Consider the following 18,038-nt stretch of genomic DNA (forward strand, 5'->3'; position numbering starts at 1 on the left):
TCAAAAAAACAACTCCTGGGCAGCTAGATGGCATAATAGATAGAGTGCCAGCCCTAGAGTCTGGAGGACCTGAGTTCAAATCCAGCTTCAGACACTTAATACCTAGCTGTGTGACCCTGGGCAAATCACTTAACTCCAATTGCCTCAGAAAAAACAAAAACAAAAACAAAATTCATAGTCTTATTTATTAACTAATAATTCTATTCATTTCCTTAACTTGTTTCTTATTTATTTTTTGGTCTAAAGTCCCTTACTGTTACAGCAAATGCTATCACCACTGGTAATTTATTTAACTTTTCTTTTAAAAATTTAGATTCCCCATTATTTTGTGTGTATAGTTCAAGTATTAATATTGCTTCCCTGTCTACAGTACCTTTTATCAAAATGTACTTACCTTGTTTTATCTTTTTCAATTAAATCCATTTTAGCATCTTTGGTTCATCTAATTAAATCTATTTATCTAAGGTTCATAATTGCTACCTCTGCCTTTTTTGCATCAGCTGAAACATAAATTCTACTCCAACCTTTCCTTTTAAAGGTGTGTATCTCTCATACTTAAATATGTCCCTTGTAAAAAAAAAAAAAAAAAAAAAAAAAAAAAGCATCCCTTGTAAACAACATATTGTTGGATTCTGATTTTTAATCCATTCTGCTATCCACTGCCGTGTTATGAATAAAATTATATTTGTATAATATTTATCACAATATACACAACACATAGTAAGTACTATATAAATTTTCTCCTTCCCTCTCCCTCAATAAAGAAAGCAAGTACTCAACAACTGAGGAATAGTTAAGCAGGCTGTGGTAGCTGAACAAAACAGAATATTAGTACAATATAAGAAATAATGAATATGAAGACAAAGATCATATATTTAGAACTGGAAAGGGTCTCAGAAACCATCAAGTTCAACTCGTATTACATACGTGAGGAAACCGGCTTAGAATAGTTAAGAGAATTGTTCCAATAGACATAGCTACTAAGTGTCTGAGAAAGAGTTTAAACTTGAGTTTTCTTGACTCCAAAAGCATTATTCTATCCACTATACCAGGACTTCTTAAACTTTTTCCATTCATGCCCTTGTCTCTACCTGAGAAATGTTTACATGACCCCAGGTATATAAGTATATAAAAAGGTATACAAATTAAACATTAATTGATAATAAATCATAATTTCATGATACAGTTACAAGATATCATATGTAGTCATGAACTAACGTTTGAGAAGCTGGGCATTATACTAACCAAATAATCACAAAGCAACCTGGATGGTGAGGTCTAATAGTAGCACTAAATGAGAAAGCAAAAAGGAAAAACTGAAAACTGAAAGGTAATTGGTTTGTTTTCTCTAGTTTGTTTGCTCCTGGCCAAAACAACAACAACAACAAAATCTATCCATGAGGACTTCTCCAGAATCAATCAATAAGCATTAAACATAACCTGTCCAAGGCAGCTAGATGGCACAGTGGCACAGAGCACTAGCCCTGAAGTTCAGAGGACCTGAGTTCTAATCTGACCTCAGACACTTAACACTTCCTATCTGTGAAACCTTGGGCAAGTCACCTGACCCCAATTGCCTGAGCAAACATTGCCCCTCCCCCCTCCAAAAAAAAAAACATATCATGTGCAAAACACTGGAAATTGGCCCCACTAAGTTATGTCTCTATGTCAGATAGGATGTCTCTATGTCAGATAACCAAAAGAGAATAACAATATTCCATTCCAAAATTCCCACTAAAGTCAGAGGGAGCCAGAAACTGTTCTAAATTCTCATTTCCAGTAAATTGAGCAGCTAAATTTATTCTCAATGACAAGAAACAATGGAAGGATGAAGGAGAAAGAAACAATGTTGCTTACCTTGAATCTGGTATTAAAAAGGCCCATCTTAAAAATAAGTTCTTTGTGCTCATAAAGTCCGCGAAGTCCCTGAAGGCACTTTAGCCTCACTTCTGCCTGCTGTAAAACAAGAAGACTACTACCAATCACAACCAACATGGATAGAAACAACTTCTCATATTTACAAACACTTTAACAAATCTTCAAAAATTGTCTGGCATGAATCATCAAAGATGCTAGGCATTCTGCTAAGTATTTGGGATACAAGAACAAAAAATTAAATAGACTTAGATTAAGTTTAACTTTTATTGAGAGAGATTACATGTGTTAAATATACATGAAATAAATTTGGGGGGGGGGGGCACAGATAAATGGCACAGTGGATAGAGCACTAGCCCTGAAAGTCATGAGGACCTGAGTTCAAATCTTGCCTTAGACACTTAACACTTCCTAGCAATAGGATATACTGCAACATATTTAACATATATAGCACTGCTTGCCATCCTGGGGGGAGGGGGAGGAGGGAGGGAGGGGAAAAAACGAAACATAAGTGATTGCAAGGGATAATGTCATGTAAAAATTATCCTGGCATGGATTCTGTCAATACAAAGTTATTATTAAATAAAATAAAATTAAAAAAAAAAAAAAAAAAACACTTCCTAGCAATATGACTCTAGACAAGTCACTTGACCCCAATTGCTTTTCAACAACAACAACAACAACAACAAAAAAGAATAAAGAAAGAAAGATAAGAAAGGAAAGAAAAGAAAGAAAGAAAAGGAGAAAGGGAGAAAGGGGGAAGGGGGAAAAGGGAAAGAAAAGGGGAAAGGGGAAAGGGGGAAGGGAAGGGGGAAAAGGAGAAAGGGGGAAAGGGAAAAGGGGAAAGGGGGAAGGGAAGGGGGAAAGGGGAAAAGGGGAAAGGAAAAAGTGGGAGGGAAAAGGGAAAAGGGGAAAGGGGAAAGGGGAAAGGGGAAAAGGGAAGGAAGGAAAGGGAAAGGAAGGGAAGGGAAGGGAAGAAGGAAAGGAAAGGAAAAAAGGAAAAGAAAGGAAAGAAGGAAGGAAGGAAGAAAGAAAATAAAGAAATAAATATAAGGGGAGAATTGGGAAAAGTCATGTAGCAGGTGGCCGCAGTGGTAGCATTGATTTAGTCATTTTTCAATCATGTCCAATTGTTTGGTGACCCAATTTGGGGTCTTCTTGGCCAAGATACTGGAATGGTTTACCTTTTCCATCTTAGCTTATTTTACAAATGAGAAAACTGAGGCAAACACACTTAAGTGACTTGCCCAGGGTCATACAACTGGAAAGTATCTGAGGTCAAATTTGAACTCAGGATATTGAGTCTTCCTGACTCTAGACCTAACACTGCATTCCATCATCTACTGGCCTGCAGAAAGTAGTGCTTGTGCTTAATCTTGAAAGACATGAGAGATTTTATGAAGTGAAGGTGAGGAAGAAGCCCTTTGCTGGCATGAACCAAGGCCAGGACAAAGGCTTAGATAGGACCATGTGTGAGGAACAAAAAAAGTCATTAAGGTTGGGTCTCGGAATATTGTATAATGAAGAAAGTGAAGTTGGGACCAGGTCCTAAAGGCTTTAAAAGTGAAGCAGAGAAGTTTTTATCCCACAGGAAATAAGGAAACACTGGAGTTTTGCCACTGGTATCATTCTCCACAACCAAAATCATTTTTACTTTTCTATTTCGGAAACATATTCTTGATACTAGTTTTTAAATTATGTACTTGGATTTGTGTTTGGCTTATTTAATAACAGTAAACATTTATTAAGTGATTCACAAAAACTGGTCTGGGAAGCAAGAAAGGAAGAATAATTTAGATTTTTATTATTATTATTTTGCTTCTTAAAAGAAAAGGGGAGGGAGATATGAAATTTTTTAAACTTAGTTTTCCTTTCTTATCTGTTATACTTTTACACCTTCTCTGTTCCCCCACCCTTGTGTTCCACCTACAACAAGCTGCCTGCTTCAATAGATGTATGAATCAGACTTTTCTCACAACTGATCTAAGTTATAATGCTGCACAAGATTCCAATACATGAGGACAAAATGATTAACAAAAATCCAAGAAAAACCTTCAAGCAGGATGCTTTTTGATTCAATGAACAGATAGTTAATTGAAATAGTAGCATTTACTAGAAATCTTTCCAAAGAAACAAAATCTGAAATTAATCAAGGAAACAAAAAACACAAGACAGGAGTTATTAGGATCTTCCAAAAAATAGTCTTTGGAGTTGAAGTGGCTAGTCAATTTTTTTTTCTGGTTCATTGGTTTCCTTTTAAAGCAAATTTAAAAGTATCTATACAGTTGCCATTAGCCACAAAATAATGAGAACTTGCTCTGCTGACTTTATGGTATCAGTCTCCTACCAACCAAAGTAATCCAACCTCAGAGCCTAAACAGAACTATTTGGGAATAACCTAAGGTTTCAAGTTTTAATTTAATTTATATAGAGTTTTCCAGTCATCTCAAAAATGTAAATCTTGTCAACTTTATTGCCTATTCAAGACTGTAATCTTGATATAATGTAAACAGAAAGAAAAATAAAATGAAACTGAATACTTTAGCACCAGAGAAGACATAGAAAATGTACTCCCTTACTTCATTTCAGAGGTAAAAAATTACAGATATGGAATATTATGGTCAAGCATGACTACTGACTGGATTGGTTTTGCTTATTTCTTAAACTCTATTACAAGAGAAGTATCACTAGGTGTAGGAAGGGAGTTGGACACAGGAAGGAATTAATGTGATAGACAAATGACTTCAACTGAATCAATCTTAGTAAAAGAAAATTGTTTCATAGTGTGAAATCACATTTTTAAAGTTTTTAAAATAACTTCTACTTGTTTCATTTATTCAAGAAAAAAATAAGGAAATAAAACTTACCTTATCATATAACATCCAACCAACATATTTCAAGTAACTATCATTTAAAAACATATTTGGGTATAATTTCAGCCAACTTCCCATCTCCTCAATGCAAACGATTCTAATTTCAGGTATAACATCACTATGAAAACAAGGTTAGAAACACATTAAGATTAAAAAGCAATCATTTTATATTAAGTATAATTGAAAAAATTTAATAAGAGTTCTTAAGTGTGAAAACTTATCCAAACATAAGAACAAAACTCTTAAGTTTAACTTAGTCTTTATGTATTAGCCATGTCAAAGAAATTCTAAATACCAACAATCCCTTTCCTTTGATGTCAATCAAGATTCCAAGGACTGATAAAACAACAATCCCTAATTATTTTAAAATCTTCAACAGTCCTATAAAACAGCAACCTAAATAAAAAGTTTAAAGTAACCAAGTGTGATCAAGTTACACTGAAATGAAAGTACAGACAAACAAATGAAAATTGCTGTTAGTTTCAAAAATGGAGGAGTCACGGCTAAGAGAAGAAAAAGAGATAAAGGGAAAGCTTCTTTGGGAAAGATGGCATTTGAGATCAGACTTTTAATATAAATAAAGGGGTGGTATTCTAACTAAAAGGAATGATAGGAGCAAGGGAAAGGAGATGAAAAAATCTTAGATCTTGTTAAGTAAAAAGGTAATCCATTTTACCTGGATTGTAGGGAACATGAAGTGAAGATAAGAGAAGAATCAAGAAAAGAAAGTTTCTATAAGATTGTTTAGATCTTTAGATGCCAAACTAAGGAGTTTCAGCTTTATTCAATAACATCCAGAAGTGGCATGGCATAGTGGACAAGAAAACCAGCCTCAAAGCTAGGAAGAACTAGATTCAAGTCTCATTTGTGACTCTTCCTAGCCATGTGGCTTGGCCCTGGACAAGTAACTTAACTTCTCATTGTGCTAGGCAGATAAGACTTTTAGTGCACAGAAGGTAGTAATATATATTAGTAAAAAGTTTCCTCAAGAAGAAAATTCTCTACAAGTAGGAAGATACAATTCTGGTCTCTAGTCCTAGTACTTAAGTCTACCCTACATCCCTCATTTTATAGATGAGGAAACTTAAGGCCTACAGAGGTTAAATGACTTGCCCAGGGTCATAGAGGCAGGATTTCACACGGGTCTTCTGCTCAGTTAGGTTTTTTCCTACGGTAGACAATAAAGAATTAGGTTTTTGAATAAGATAACTGATGTGATCAAAGCTGTAAGGAAAATTATTTGATGTGAAAGACTGGTAGACACTTAATAGGTAAAAAGACTGGCTAAGATACTCTTGAAATCATCTAGGTAAGAGATAATGAGTTTTTATAAGAGGAAAAGTGGGAACAGAAAAGGTGGATGTGAAAGGAAATGAGCAAGACAAAAAGTAGGATTTAACTGTTTAAATAGCTATGGAAGATGATAGATGGAGAAGAATCCATCTCTATGGCATAAACTAGTAACAATACATCCAAATGGAAAGTCCTGGAAGACTGAAAACATGCTGTGCACGAGTTTGCTTTTAAAAAAATTTTAAATAACTAATATCCTTACCGATAGCGCTGCACAAAGGTCCCTTTAAAAAGCGCATTCATCATATTTTCAATTTCCACAGGTTTTTGCTGACACTGAAAGACAAAAAGTGTACCAACTACAATCCACCATCTTAGAGGCTACAAGATCCTGAAGATTTTATAGCAGCAAACTGGAAAACTCGACAGTGCTGTTTCAGTTGCTCTCAGTTGACCATTATGGCCTAGGTTTTATATTTTTTTTCTTCTCTAATCTCCTTAAAAGGCCTTAAAAGGCCACTGCTCTTCTCTCATCTGCTACCATTCTCCTTGGTGCTGCCTTCATATGTATCCTCTACTCCCACCTCCAAAAAAGGCTGCAGATTTTTCATGATTCCAGAAGGCTGAAGGTAATTTTGAATATTAAGGTCCCTTCTAACTCTAAAATTTAGACAACTAAAATTGAAATTAGGGTAAATTTGTAAAATGCAAAGGGATATCGTAGTGAAGTGGGACTGGCTTGAATTCTACAGACTTGAGATCAAACTATGTTACAGATGCTTATTACTAAGCTATCTGGCTTTCATCACAATTTCTCAGTCTTTTTATAATTGTTATTGTAAAGTTAACACAAGTTATTGTGAAGTACTTCACAAACTTTAAACCACTATATAAGTTGTTATCATTTGCAGGTAAGGTGTGGTAGGGAAAAGGGAGAAAAAAACGCTGTTCTTCTCATGGGATATACAACATAATAACTAATCAAAATTTCTATCATTTGATCAAAGTAGAATTTTCCCTTAGAATTTCAGAATTTTAACCAAGGTCCTAAGTGCAGGATTGATAGCATTAGAGTTCAACACTTCTAGCTTAGAGTAGAAACAGAAATGGTACTATGATTATGGAAATACTTAAGTAAAAAAGGATTGTAAAAAGAGGATCTATAAGCACTAATGTTTGGGGAACCATGAAATAAAATTACTTTATACTCAGATGACCACCACTATTTTTAAAAAATTCTATGTAAGTTAAAAGCTGACATTAACTAAACAGAGTGGTTATTTATTCTCCATTTCTCATTTTCAAAATCTCAGATCTACATTGTGGAGAGGCAATGTGACTCAGCAGACAAAGAGCCAATTACAGAATTAGGAAGACCAGAGTTCAAGTCCTGCCTCTGACAAATACTAAGTCATTTAACATCATACTGCCCCAGGCAACTGTATAAGATTATATAAATTATAGAATATTTGATTTATATTGTTAAAGAATTTCCTCATGGTGAGTTAATTCCCTATACCAATCACAAGTCTAAGTCAAAAGAAAAAAAAAAAGGCCCACAACTGAAAGGGAGAAGGGAGGTAACTGTGTACCCCAAAGAATATTATAACCCACAGTAAGAACTATCAGACCTCTTTCCTTTTTCTGTCAAGCTCGTCCAATCTAGGACCAGTTTCGCCCTCAGGGGTCCTATTCTTCTCTACTTCATAAAGCTGCTGAGCATTATGGATGCTGACATCAAGATTCTGAATTACACTCACAAGTGCTGTCACCAGCTTCATTGCTGAAATGCAAGAGATTTTTAAACAAACAAATGTCACTGAATTAAATGGTTTTAAGTATAAAAACTTCATCTCCTAAGCACCAAAATGTTATACAGGGAAGAAATAAAACAGAAAAGGTAATAGAAGAGACATGTCAAAGGTAAGTGAGCTGATCACAGAAGTCATTCTAAGATCAGTTTTAATTTAAAAATATACAATTTAACCAGGAGACTATTTAAACTAATTAAATATTCAGTACTGTGAAAAGAAATGATTTATTTAAGTATTAAGGAAGACCAATAAATACTTCACCACATCAAAGCAAATGTAGGAGCATCTTAGCTCACCAAATGTTTTTAGATAAGGGTCATATGATCACATGGAAAGAAGAATAAATATTAATTCTATAATAATTAAGATGAAAGGCAGGATGGGCCAGGGAAATATAATTCACTAGCCTTAAAAACAACCAACCAACCCTCTTCAGGGATTCAGATGACATTATTTCTTCTAAAGTCTGTTTCCTACAACTACAGATCTAGCCTTTTATCAAATAGTAAGATACTTTCCCCCAATTTGTCCCATTACACCAGAAATGTCATTTCCCCTCTCATTTTTATTAATAAGCTATCCATTTTATGATAATGAATTTAAAGCAAAATAGCTCCAAAATGAGATAATGCTCCGGACTCCCAAATAACACTTACATTTAGTTAGTAAATTTTTTTTAAAAAATAAAGAATCTTGTCTTAAATTCTTTCCAATAAATAAAAAATACTTAATGAATAAGATTATGCACCACTAGGCAAGATATTAAGGGGAATAAAAAAAGTATAAGAAACAGTCCCTGCCACTTGGCCCCAAAGAGATATGCATAGACCTTCCTTTCATCCTTAAAAAGATAGGGCACTTTGGTCATGAAAACCTGCATATGTCAAACCTGGTTAACATGTGAGCTAATTTTGTTAAACTAGGTTTTTATTTGTTTTGTCTTTCTCATTCTTTGTTACAGTAGATGGCTTTCTGGGAGGGAAAGAAGGACATATTAATAAATGTACATGATAAAAAAAATAGCAATATAATTTTTAAAGGAAGTCTCTTATTTCAATGAACTTAAAAAGGTATAGGGAGACAAGATCACATACACATGAAAAAGATAACAATGTAAGATCGTATATGATGAGTTCCAAGTAAGAAACACAAACAACAAGGGCAATAATTCAGAGAAGCCTACAATGGTAGGCTAGGATGGTGAAGGAAGGCCTCATGGAGGAGGTCAGACTTGAAGAATGAATAGAATCAGGATAGATAGAAAAGAGGTAAAGGCATTCTAGTGGAGAAATGGCATCAACAAAGGCACAGAGGCAAGAAGAACGTATTCAGGGTACAAATGAGTAGAACATTTTAACTTCAGTTAAGAGTTCATGCTATGGAGTAATATTGGAGATAAAGAAAGGCAGGGTGAATCCAAATGCTACCCTTGCCGAAGTTTGGCCATAGGAAGCACAGTTTGCACCCAGAACCAACTGACACACATTTATATCATCATAAGAAAGAAGCAAATTCATGTAAGGAAACAATACAAAAATACAAAGGATCTCCTCTGAACATGCAAGGATAAGTGCCACCTGCATGCCTTTGCTCACTCCATTCCTCCTGTCTAGAAAGGTTCTCTTTTCAACTTAGCTCAAGTCTCCTCTCTTCCTCCTTGCCTTACCACCCCACAATCCATGATAATATCTCCATCATTTTAAACTAAATCAATTTTTCTTTTGGCATTTGATCATAAACTGCATATGAAAGTGTTAAGTTTTCTAAAGTTAGTGCATTAGTTTTCTCTCCCCAATTAGGTCACAAACTTTTTGAAGTCAAGAATTGTGTCTTATTACTTCTCATTATATCTCCCACAACCGTGCCATAGTGCTTAAAAACACAACAATCCATGTTTTAAAATATATATGAATTGACTAAAAGAAAAAAAAAGGTTTCAAAGGTATCATATTCATCTTAAGGCCAACTCCATGTTAATGGGTCATAAAGATATTGATTCTAAGCCATAGTTAAGAGTCTTCCTTTCATAGATATAACTACCATAATATCTCAAGTACAATGCTAGACAAGATGGGTAAGAACTCACCTGCCAAGGTACTGGTATGCCTGAATGCTCTCACTACAGAACCTGTGAGTCCTGAGAGAAGGGAAGTGATTGTGTTCATCAGATAACCATCATAGAGAATGCTATATTGACATTGTTGAATTAACACGGCTGTAAATTCACAGAAATTAGCCTTAAATTTTTTCCAGTGGGGTCCAGGCTTAACAAGTGGATACCCCTCATCCTCCTGTGTTTGGGGGGGAAAGAGAGAGAGAAAAGATAAAATAAGATATTTCAAATGGGATGAAAAAATAATACATAAGAGATTAAAATTAAAAGCAAGTCATTTAGGTTTTGAATTCTACCAGAAAAGTTACCCTGGTCTAACTGCGAAACTAAAATTTTGTATTCAGAAAAGAAAAAAAAGCTAAACTATTGTCTTGTCATATCTAAGGTCTTACAGCCACTGCTTTTCTTCCCTATACCATACACAAAAGAATCCTGCATATCAGATTGGATAAAATCTATTATAATTAAAGTCACTAATAACAATGTGAGATATTGGCAACCAATTAAATTTCAACATTCGTTTCTGATTTTTCAAAATCAGTCAAAGTTTCTGAGAAGTATATACTATAGGCCCATTCCCCACTCTCCAAAAAGCAGAGGTACATGATAACACCGCTCAGAGTCAATTTCTCAGAGCTTATTTCCACTTCCATCTCCTCAAAAATCATTTGTTTACAATTTACTTTTTAAGCTTAAACATCTGTGTTATAGGAAAATGCAGAAGACTGTGAGTTCCCACTTTTGACAAGAATTCACTCAAAAATAAATAGGAATTATAGGTTTGTTTGTTTTTTTTTTCCCCATGCCAAAAACTACATTTAATGAAATAAATTACTAAACCATCATAAAATGGTTGCCTATAGATAGGGCAACCAGAAATATTGTTATGGAAAAAGTACAAGTTTAACAGTATGAGAAAACGGGACACATTTTAATCTATTAAGAACATTCTAAAATTTGGTTTTACAATTACCTTACAAGAATGACATTTAAACAATAGACCATCTTCTTGAACAAGAAGGCCTATCCAATTAACCAAAAGGAAAAGACTTTAATCTCTAAATCACCATGAATTTATCCACATTTAAGTTAATTCCCCTGTTAATGTACCACAGTTGCCTCACTGAAACAAAGGTAGTCATTCAGTTCTCAAAGTCAATGTCAACACAGCTAACAAACTTTAAGTAAAGGTCTAGTAACAAATAGAAAAATTTTCATCACCAAATTCTTCCTGATATGGTTCAGGTATCGGCTAATTCTGATAGAATGATTATTAGAGGATATAATTGCTAGTGATATCACACATAACCCAATAAACTAGGTTATATGTACTACAAAAGCTATTATGCATCTGGTAAACCTGCTATTAAACATCAATTCTCAGAGCTGATTCTCTAATTCCAGTTTTATTACTTTTGATTCTAAAGTATGAATAGAAGCTTGAAATCCTAATTGACCTTTTAGGCCAGGTTTGCACTCCATTATCTTTACTATTTTGTTCAGTAAAACAGGTGAAATATAGTTCAATTTGGAAATGATTATTATGGGCCAACCCAGAAAAGACATCCCATTTAAAATATAGTTGTTTTACTAAACTGAGTTTTTTTTTAAAAAAAAAAAAAGGGGGGGGGGAACTACATAATATTGTGGAAAGAGTGCTAAACTTGCAGTCAAAAAATAATTGGGTTCAAGTCCTACCTCCAATAATTACTAGTTATGTGACCTTAAGCTCCAGTACTAGTAGAACTTAAAAGTCATAAGGTTATTGGGAAGACCAAATGAAGTGACTTATGCAAAATATTTTGTAAACTTTGAAAATATATAAATACTAGCTGCTATCAATATTATTAGGTTATAATAATACTTTCCCCTAGAAAAGGCCTTGAAAAAACTTTGAGGGTATAGGTATGCATGTCTCTTTAATATGTTTGAGACACAATCAAATTATAAATGATGTTTAGTTAAATAATGTTAGGATAAATAATAATTATCACAATGTTTGTGCAAACTTTTAGGAAAGTAACACAAACCTAACTTGAAATTTATGTTATCAAAAAGCATTTAAACATTAAAATATGCATGGCACTATATGAGCTGCCACAGAGAGAAAATAATTCATGACATCTAAAATATTATAATTTATACTTATTGACATACAGGGAGAAAACAGTACAATTAAAATATTAATTCAATTAACAAATGGGCAGTAAAGAGGATGGCTATGTTAATATTTATTGAGAGTTGTGTAGTAGGGGTAAATGAATAGGGAAGAAGACCAAGAAGGTTTGTTGTTGCAATAAATAGAATTAGAGATATAAGTATAAGGGCTCATGATCGACCAAGATTATTATGTATAGATATTATTTGCTTGGTGATGAGGTGGATAAGTCAAATTTGTAGAATTTGGATTCGGTTTGGGAGTCAACGCTTAGGCATTGTAAAGATGAGACACAGAAATAGGATAATAACAGGTAGGGTGGAAATGCCTATGTTAGTAGGGCAGATGAAAGAGGCGAATAGATTTTCGTTCATTTTTTCTCTCAGGGGAGTGGAATTTCTGGAAGTTTGAATATTTCTTCTGGTGGATAAATATAAATTATTTCGATACCAATGATTTGAAGTTGAAATGTTCACCATTCCATTTACTTCATGTATACAACTATAATGTGACAAATATGTAATCTTTGAAGAGAAGGAAAATAAGCAAAGGTTTTACCAACTCCATTGGCCATGTCACTGTTAAGATCCATGGGCGAGCCATAATTCTTTTGTATTGCAACCCTGTTTCCTAGAAATGATTTACAAAAAAAGATTTTAATTTACATTTTAGGAGGATTAATTTGAGCCCTCCATGTTGAATTTTAAATACAAATTTACAGTAAAAAGGCAATTATACACATGTAAAATAGAAGTATAATCAATAAAACTAAAATCACAGAAAGTGAAATAATGTTTCTCCAACTGTGACTGAAGTGATTTTGTTTTTGTCAACTTATTATTATAAGAAATCTCCTGAGCTGAGACAAAGCTCTCATTCAATTTATCCTGAGAATTTTTTTTTTTCTATTATAAAATCTAAGCACATTCACAGCCCATAAGAAATTATAATTCCTAATAATAGCCAAACATCTATTTCAAACTGCTTTTACTCCTAAACTTTTTTCAAAGAAATAAGAATGCTCATTATTAAAAAATCTTTTGTTCATGTTAATGCAATATAGTTTTTGTTTGTTTTTTTATTATAACTTTTATTGACAGAACCCATACCAGAGTAGTTTTTTACAACACTATCCCTTGCACTCACTTCTGTTCCGATTTTTCCCCTCCACCCCCACCCCAAAAGGCAAGCAGTCCTATATATGTTAAATATGTCAATGCAATATAGTTTTAATAGAACACAAATATCTTTGTAAACCCTCCCTACAGAACCTAGCACAAAATGAGATTACATTAATAAGTCACTCAATTGTTCAAATAAAAAATCTAATTGAATTCTCTGAGATGGAGAAAGAATAGAATCAGGTGCCTTCAATTATAAACTTGCAAATAAAACCACTTTAATATTTCAATACCACTTACTTAAAGTCATGATGAGCTAAGTCTGAATAGGTAATCTACATCTTTACACATTGTAAAGGGACACAGAGAAAATCCTTCCCCTATCTTCTATGATTCTTTCTTTTCTTTTTTCTAAAGCAGCATGGCCTAATATAGGAGTTTTTAATCTCTTGAGTCATAGTTCCCCTTTGGAAGTTTGGTGAAGTCTAAAGATCTTTTCTCAGAATATTTTTAAATGCATAAAACAAATTACACAGGATTACAAAAGAAATATAGTCGCAATTGAAATTCTAAGTTGTTTCAAGTTCAGCACATAAATTAAATCTTACCTCATCAAATTTCTCAATCATTTTTTTCAAAATGTCAGAGCTATGTAAACTTTGGTACATCTCAGCAGTCACCATTCCTAGATACAATGAATTGAAAAGTAGATTTAAGGATAATGGAGTCAAATATAAACAAATAGGCAAATATTAGATATATGTATGAGGCAGTACAAAACAATGGAAAGACTGAATTTAATAAGAGAGGGCCTAGGTTCAAATTATAGCTGTATTTAATTCTAGTATGACCACAGACAAATCATTTAACTTGTCTGGGCCTCAGTTTCCTCATGTGTAAAATAAGAGGGTTGAACTAAATAAAAATGACCTCTAAGTCCATGGTCCTAAAATCTCTGGTGCTTATTTTAAGCATTTTCAAAGTTATCTATCTTTGAAGAGAATATTCACACAATTTTCAAAATGTCCCAAAGGAATCCTAAATTGTGTATAATTAATGGTTGGAAGCACTCAAAAGCCTGAAGACAAATAGCTGAAAAACAGAGAGAAGGAAGGTCCAAGAACATATTATGACTATGGAACAGCAATGAATGCAAAATTCAGCTGAGACCTAACAAAATATTCTGAAAGTGTATCTTACAAATGCCTGTAAGAAAATAATTACCTTGACAGCCAGAACATTGAATAAAAAAATTGATGAGATCCAGAAGTGCCAAATCCCTGTCTTCTTTATAGGCTTCAATCCAGTCATCTACCACTGACTGATAGGAAACAGTCAATGTTTAGAACAAAAAAAAAAAAAAAAAAAAATTGAATCCCTCTGAAATATTGGTAATGAAAGACCACCCACCTTAGAGACCACGTCAAATCAAGCTTTTATCCTACAGTTTACTTTTTCAAGGGACATTGAATTTTTTAACAAAATCTATCACAACCAAGTTTTGAATTTATTTCCTCCAGATCAGAAAAATCAACATTAAGAATGATAATTGCAAAAGTACAAGGATTATACAAGCACTATTTTGAACAAAATACTATCTATAACTGTTTCCTTTTCTCCATACATACATGCAAAATTAGTTCACACATGCTCTGAAATTTAGCTATTAAGTGACTAACACAATATTATATATTTATGTACTATTTTTTCAAACGATAAAGGGAAAAAGAGGATGAGGACTACATGAACCAATTCATGCTTATGTATAAAGAAAAAGTAAAGGGAGCAGATATATGAAGCATGACCAAATCTATAAAGAGAGACAGAGCTAAAGGACATACCAACAAACAGCATTAGGTTACCAAATGATTAATCTAAATCCAGATAACAGCATTTCAGCTCAAAGATGTACCTGCATAGCTCTCTTGCCCAAGCTGACCACCTCAAAGAGAGTGACTGCTTCCACCATTTCTTCAACTTCATCTTCAGTGTTCTCTGGCTGACTTGACCTCTTTCTTCTTGAAATATTTTTCTTTCTGACGTTTTCGCACTGTTCTTGCACCTTCTTTCTCTCTTTCTGAAACCAAAGTTTTACAAAGAATTATCATAAATCTGCTTGTCAATGAAACATTAGCCTCTTTTCCAGTAGTGTCTTCTGTTCTAACAGAAAGAAAAGAGACAGGGTCATTCCCAGTCAAATCTTTAACAAAATTCTGCAATTCCTCTGAAATTTGTTATTTGGTTGCCTGAATATGCTTAAAATATTAAATGGTAATCAATTAATTAAAAATTTTTTCAGGATTTTGAGTGGGAATAGGCTTTTAATATATCAGCCACGTTCTTCGTTTTATAAATGACAAAATTCATCTATAAAGCCCAAAGAGAGGAAATGGGTTGCCCAAGCTCACTCAGAATTTGAGTTCCTCATCTTTGTATCTAAAATATTACATAATGTTTAACCTATATTGGATTACTTGCTGCCTAGGAATGGGGGGTAAGGGAAGGAGGAGAAAGAAAAGTTTGGAACACAAGATTTTTCAAGGGTGAAGTTAAAAATTATCTTTGCATGTATTTTGAAAATAAAAAGCTATTATTTAAAAGAAAAATATAATATAATGTAAGCAGAAACCATTCAGTTTTTGTCTTTGTATCCCTGGCACCTGACACAATTCTTGATATAGTATGTGCTTGAAAAATGTTTAAATATTACTGAATTCTTTCAAGGTTTTCATTGTAATAAATCTGTCTATATAGAATTTGGCCTGTATTTCTTTTGTCGTCAACATATTAAGAGAAATAAGGAACAAAAGTCCTGAACACTGAACTAAAGAGCCTTTTTTTTCTCTTTTCTACTTCTCAGGCTAATTTCACCTTCTAATGGGCCACCATCATGTTCCTCCTGGCATGAGACCTTGCATGAGACCCACCTTAGGAATTAAGAGGATTACTGGCCACTTTAACAGAGTCCAGCTGGTAATACCAATTGGAGGAAAATCTCCCTCTATCAGTTGCTAAATTCATGAAACCACATGCTGTCAACTTTAAAAATGTAAATTGTTTTTCCATTAAAGAAGTTTTCAATTCTAGTCAGCAAGTGTTAAGACTAGAAAATATATTCAAAATTTCTCTATTAAACAAAGTCTTATTTCAAATCTACTCCATATGCTAGTTGTGTGACCTATTGAATATCTAACACATCAACCATTATTTCCACAAATACTTTCTTTCCAAGTACAAAAGATAGGTGCCTCTTTAATCTCTCTGTGCCTGTTTTTTTTTTTTTAATGTAAAATGAAAAGATAGGATAGATGATCTACCTCTAAGATCCCAGTCAGCTTTAAATTTCTTTTATTTATTTATACCATGCTTTTAATAATAAGACATTTGTACCTCTTCAAAATGATTTTTAAAAAATATACTAAGTTAACTTGACTTTCCCTTTTAAGTAAAGACCTTCCACCATAATATGTAGCATTAATGACAAGAAAATATTTAGTCTTATGTCCTTGGCAATTTAAAACCTACATATATAGTGTGAAAAAAAAAAAAAAAAACAATAAAAGGTTTTGCTTAATTCTTTAAACTTAAATCTTCAAATAATTTTTGGAAATAAAACTTTTAAGATATTTTAGGCAAACAACAAAATTTAGTCATATAAAAATTGAGATAACACTTATTTTTTTTCTTTTTTTGTTCCAGTCTCTGTATTAAGATCAATGTTCTTACCTATGCCATTGATGCCATTCTCTGCAATGTAGAAACTTAAACCATCTCTCATTTTCAGTCTTTTAATGTTTACTGGTTTCTACCTTGTTATTTGAAAACAAGCCAAGATCTCCATCCTTAAAAACCTTCACTTGAAACTGCCACCACATATTACTAGCCTGTTAATCTCTTCTTTGTACAGTGAAACTAGAACCTAATGTCAAGATCCTAGAGTCTATATTCACTATTTTCTCCCGTGGACCCTTCATAATCTGGCTTCCAATCCCATTATTTAATGACAATTGATTTCTCTCAGAACAAAAATGATCCCTAACTTCTAAGTCTAATGACCATTTCCCAGTCCTCACTGTGACCGCTCTACAGCTTTTCATGCTGATAACTACCCTTTTTTCCCCCAGGCACACTCTTTCCTCTCTTGGCTTCTATGGCACTAACTCTCTACCTACCCTTCTGACCACTCCTCTGCTTCCTCTGACAGGATCACCATCCTTATTCAGTCTCTGAAACAGTTTTAGCCCAAGACTTGATCCTGAACCTTCTCCTACTTTTGCCCTCTTAGTAAGTCATCAGTTCCCATAGGTTCAAATTTTGTCTCTAATAAGACTACCCAATCTATATAGCTAGTTCTCATCTCCTATATTGTACTCTTGCATTTCCAACTGCAAGCTAAACACCTTTACCTGGAAATCAAATAGCATCTCAAACTCCACATACCTAAAAAAAGAATCCATTATCTTAACCTTTAGGCCCCATCATTCCTCCAAATTCTTTTGTTTCTGGTCATGTAGATTTACAGACTTAGAATCATTCATGACTTTTCTCTTTCATATCCAATAGTTTTCCTCTACAATATCTCTTCTATCTATCCTTTCTCTCTATTCAAATAGCCATTATTCTAGTTCAAGCCCTCACACCTTTCGCTTATCAGACTATTACAGTATTCCAACTGTATAATGGATATTTCAAACTGAACGTCAGAGAGACATCAATTTCAACTTATCTAAAACCTAATTCATTCAACTTTCCATCAAAATCTTCTCTTCTTCCAAATTTACTTATTTTTGT

The 18,038-nt window shown here is 33.5% G+C and overlaps 1 protein-coding gene across 3 annotated transcripts in view; it reads right to left on the reverse strand.

The window, feature by feature from the left end:
- The window catches only part of LOC127553697 (cohesin subunit SA-2-like), a 121,780-nt gene that overhangs the window by 93,882 nt on the left and 9,860 nt on the right, over positions 1-18,038 (reverse strand). For all 3 annotated transcript variants that reach the window (XM_051984610.1, XM_051984611.1, XM_051984609.1), the window contains exons 4-12: positions 15,160-15,324; positions 14,472-14,568; positions 13,856-13,932; positions 12,685-12,756; positions 9,942-10,146; positions 7,673-7,824; positions 6,304-6,377; positions 4,743-4,866; positions 1,858-1,956 (exon numbers count right to left, since the gene is read on the reverse strand). In XM_051984610.1, the coding sequence (XP_051840570.1) occupies positions 1,858-1,956; positions 4,743-4,866; positions 6,304-6,377; positions 7,673-7,824; positions 9,942-10,146; positions 12,685-12,756; positions 13,856-13,932; positions 14,472-14,568; positions 15,160-15,324 (1,065 nt within the window). The remainder of the gene's footprint in view (positions 1-1,857; positions 1,957-4,742; positions 4,867-6,303; positions 6,378-7,672; positions 7,825-9,941; positions 10,147-12,684; positions 12,757-13,855; positions 13,933-14,471; positions 14,569-15,159; positions 15,325-18,038) is intronic.

This window comes from Antechinus flavipes, chromosome 3 (assembly GCF_016432865.1).
Source record: "Antechinus flavipes isolate AdamAnt ecotype Samford, QLD, Australia chromosome 3, AdamAnt_v2, whole genome shotgun sequence".
In the NCBI taxonomy this organism is placed as follows: domain Eukaryota; kingdom Metazoa; phylum Chordata; class Mammalia; order Dasyuromorphia; family Dasyuridae; genus Antechinus; species Antechinus flavipes.